General features: G+C 38.5%; 1 protein-coding gene across 1 annotated transcript; it reads right to left on the reverse strand.

Annotated features, from left to right (window-relative positions):
* Positions 1 to 341: 341 nt before the first annotated feature.
* Positions 342 to 2,730, reverse strand: LOC104516817 (COBW domain-containing protein 1-like; the record flags this gene model as incomplete). Its single annotated transcript, XM_010161270.1, has 3 exons — positions 2,628 to 2,730; positions 1,645 to 1,741; positions 342 to 433 (listed from the first exon to the last, which is right to left on the reverse strand). Coding segments are annotated over exons 1-3 (292 nt in total), but the record flags the coding sequence as incomplete, so codon positions are not given.
* Positions 2,731 to 3,282: the final 552 nt, after the last annotated feature.

The following is a 3,282-nucleotide window of genomic DNA, read 5'->3' on the forward strand; positions in this document are numbered from 1 at the left end:
GGACTCAGCCCATTGATCCAGCATGAAGCAATGTAGAACAGGAAAAGCCTACTGAAAACTACTACTAGTTTCAGAGTGTACTTCTCCAATTAGAACAAGTCTAATTTAGAGCAAGTTCCAAAAAAAAACCCCACCAAAACAAAACACTCAACCCCACCCACAACCCTGTTTCTGCATATTATCTAATTCAGTTTTAGCCTACACAGCAATCAAAGCATGTGCCTGACAACTCACCCCTTTATAATACCCTTCTTTTGCACAGTGAACTGACTGGTGAGCAAATAAGCACTTCATAAAAACAGAGTAATTATCATGGTTATGAAAATCATAATGTGAATTACCTGGATCTGCCAAACCAGTTGTTTCTAACAATATATAATCAAATTTTCCTCTCCTTTGCATCAGGTTCTCAATAGCTTTCAGGCCGCTGTCCCTGTAAGAAGAAACAATTAAACCTGAGAACAGAGAAAACAAGGTTAAACATGTAAAAGCAGGTATCTTCTGATGCCGAACACAGTGTCAGTACCATCAAACGAAAGGTTGTGAGTCAGGACTTGACGACCAAATTTTCACTGTAGACTGTAAGCCGCTGCTCTTGTACTAGGTAAACTGTAGTTTTCTGTTTGATTTTAATATGAAACTATTATCTGCCTACTCCTGACACGCCTAATAAAAGTGATTTAAGTGAAGATGTGTTTTCAAACACTGAAAACACTGTAAAGGACAGTAGGGCTACATAACTATTTGGAATGGCAGCTAAGATTACAAAAAGAAAGGGGGTGTGTGGAGCTGGGGGGAGGGAGGGTGTAAGGGGAACCCTTTCCACAACATCTACAGCAAAATTAGGACATGTCACTTAGATCTCAGCTGATGAAGTCAGACTGAAGCAGAAACGTATGGCATTTTACATATGAAAACAATTTCTATACCACACAGCAGAAATGGCAGCATTCCATACGTCCAAGTAGAACACAATGCTATAGGTTCTTCTCTTTTCAACTTACTATCCCAATTTAAAGCCTGGGCTCAGTTCTTCCAAATTTTCAGGACAGAGAGACCACCACCTTTATTACAAACTTAGCACAAACAATCCAGCATTCAAACAAAGAAGGTAAAAACATGTCAAAGAAACAAATACACTCCTGCTTTTTAACATGATCATCAACTTCCAATCTGGTATACTCTGTTTCATTAGGTCTCCAAAAGGCTCTCCCTCCACCCTGTCTAAGGTACACAACAACAATATTCAAGTATTAACCAACACAGAGAGAAGGAAACACAGACCAAGTATGTAATGTGGCAATTAGGAAACTGGAGTCCTAGTTCCAGCCTCCCTGAACCTTCAGCTCTCTCTATAAAAGTGTATCATATTAACAGAAGTGGGAGAGCTCCTTGCCCTACAATGCCCCAATGGTGTGTAAGTAGGTATTTAGATTATTTTTCTGAAAGACACTAAGTCCAAATTCAGTAAGGCAGCAAAAGGAAATAAACTTTTATCTCCCAAATTCCAATTCTCGGTTTATCTGACAAAAGCAGCCAAATCAATACTACCATCAGTTTTAGGACTCAGACCCTGGATGCCTTCTCCTTCCCTCAATTCTCCCAAAACCCACCGTAGCAACCTATACAATGGTACTTCCTTACTTTACTGAACAGCACAAGCAGCCGTTTCTGAGCTCCAGCCATTCTTCATAGAGTTCTCCCCCTTGACTGATTGCCAGGGACTTCTCCAATGCACTTCCTGGAAATACAAGTCATACTAGAATTTTAGTCTACAAATTAGGATGACAATGTCTGCACAAGAAATACGGAAGATTCAAGCTGGTATACATTTTTATGCTTAGACTGTATTTTTTTTTCCTGATACCATGTTTCTGACATGTTCTTCAGAACTTACTATTTTCCATTTTATGAGAAATTTAAGAGCCAAAGTCAAATTGTTTCTACAAAGACCAAAACACAGAGGATGAAAGTGCAGCATAAGCGCCACAAACTTTGCCAGAAGAAAGGTATATTAGCCTTTACTTCTTTATCAAGTAAAGGCTCTGTCTATACATTTTATTTTAGCTCCATAACCAGAAAAGCAACATGCATCTTCGTGGATGAAAACAAACAAACAAACCGCTCCACGAACACAGTGCAAACCGTAAACAACACCAACTATGGTACAGATATTAAATTATAGCCATAACAGTTATAAATCCTGAGAAGAAAAGCAAAGAGTTCAAAGGACCACAGACACCAAGTACACATGTCCCCTTTTTCTTGGTCTAGGGTAATTTGTCATCTGTAAGGGGCTGAGGCAAAAGGAAAGAAAAAAAATCTCATCTACTGACACGTTATTTTAGTTTCCATTTGCTTGAAACTGCGTAGGAAATATGGAGGTACAGTACTTCCAACAGAGTGGTATGTTCATTTACTGGACTCTGAATGACTGGATTTATGTACAAAACTGATGCATAGCTTTATTTTATGAACACCAGCCAAAAGACTCTTTGCCCTTCTGGAGACTCTAAGGTATGTCAACAGTTTCAGTAATGGATTTGAAACCACAGGGTTCTTGATTTCTGGAAATTTTACGTATTTGTCATTTTACAGCTAAAAAAGGTTTCTGCAGGTTTACATACCTTCTCCAAACTCATTCAGAATAACCGCTATTCTTTTATTATGCTGTTCTGTCAGTATGTAATTTAGAAGAGTTGTCTTCCCAGCTCCTAGAACACAGACCATATCTCTATTGAAATGTTCAAAAAGGTTAAATTTTCAAATACAAAGCAAATACTACTGCATACATGCACACTCCACAAAAATCTGATCTCTTCTGAAATACAAGTTTTCATTCTTGTATCCTGCATTTCAACACGGCAAAAACTAATTTGTACAAGTACTGGACCCCATAAAACTATCAGCGCACTAAATCTCACCTTTAAAAGACCCATAGTTTTCCACTCACTGAGTGTCAGTGCTTTCTAAACTTACAAGTCCCTTACCAGCTAGGCAGCCTTTTCCTAGAACATTCATTTTTATGTTTCTGTTAACAAAAGGCGCACTTGTTGCTCTCCCACCACCTTTTCAGATCAACTCTTTCGTCATCAGTAATCACTGGTGTGCTACTGCCATTAGAGGAGGCATTGTTAAGCAAGGTGTTCCCAGCTTCTGTAACATCGTAATAATAAATTTCAGCCCAAACAAAAGATTGCAACTAAGGGAAAAACCTTCCTTTCCCGCCCTTAATTTTTTTTTTGAGAGTATGACGTAGTACAAAGTTACAACTTTTAGAAC

Source organism: Eurypyga helias, unplaced genomic scaffold, assembly GCF_000690775.1.
Source record: "Eurypyga helias isolate BGI_N326 unplaced genomic scaffold, ASM69077v1 Scaffold30241, whole genome shotgun sequence".
Lineage (NCBI taxonomy): Eukaryota > Metazoa > Chordata > Aves > Eurypygiformes > Eurypygidae > Eurypyga > Eurypyga helias.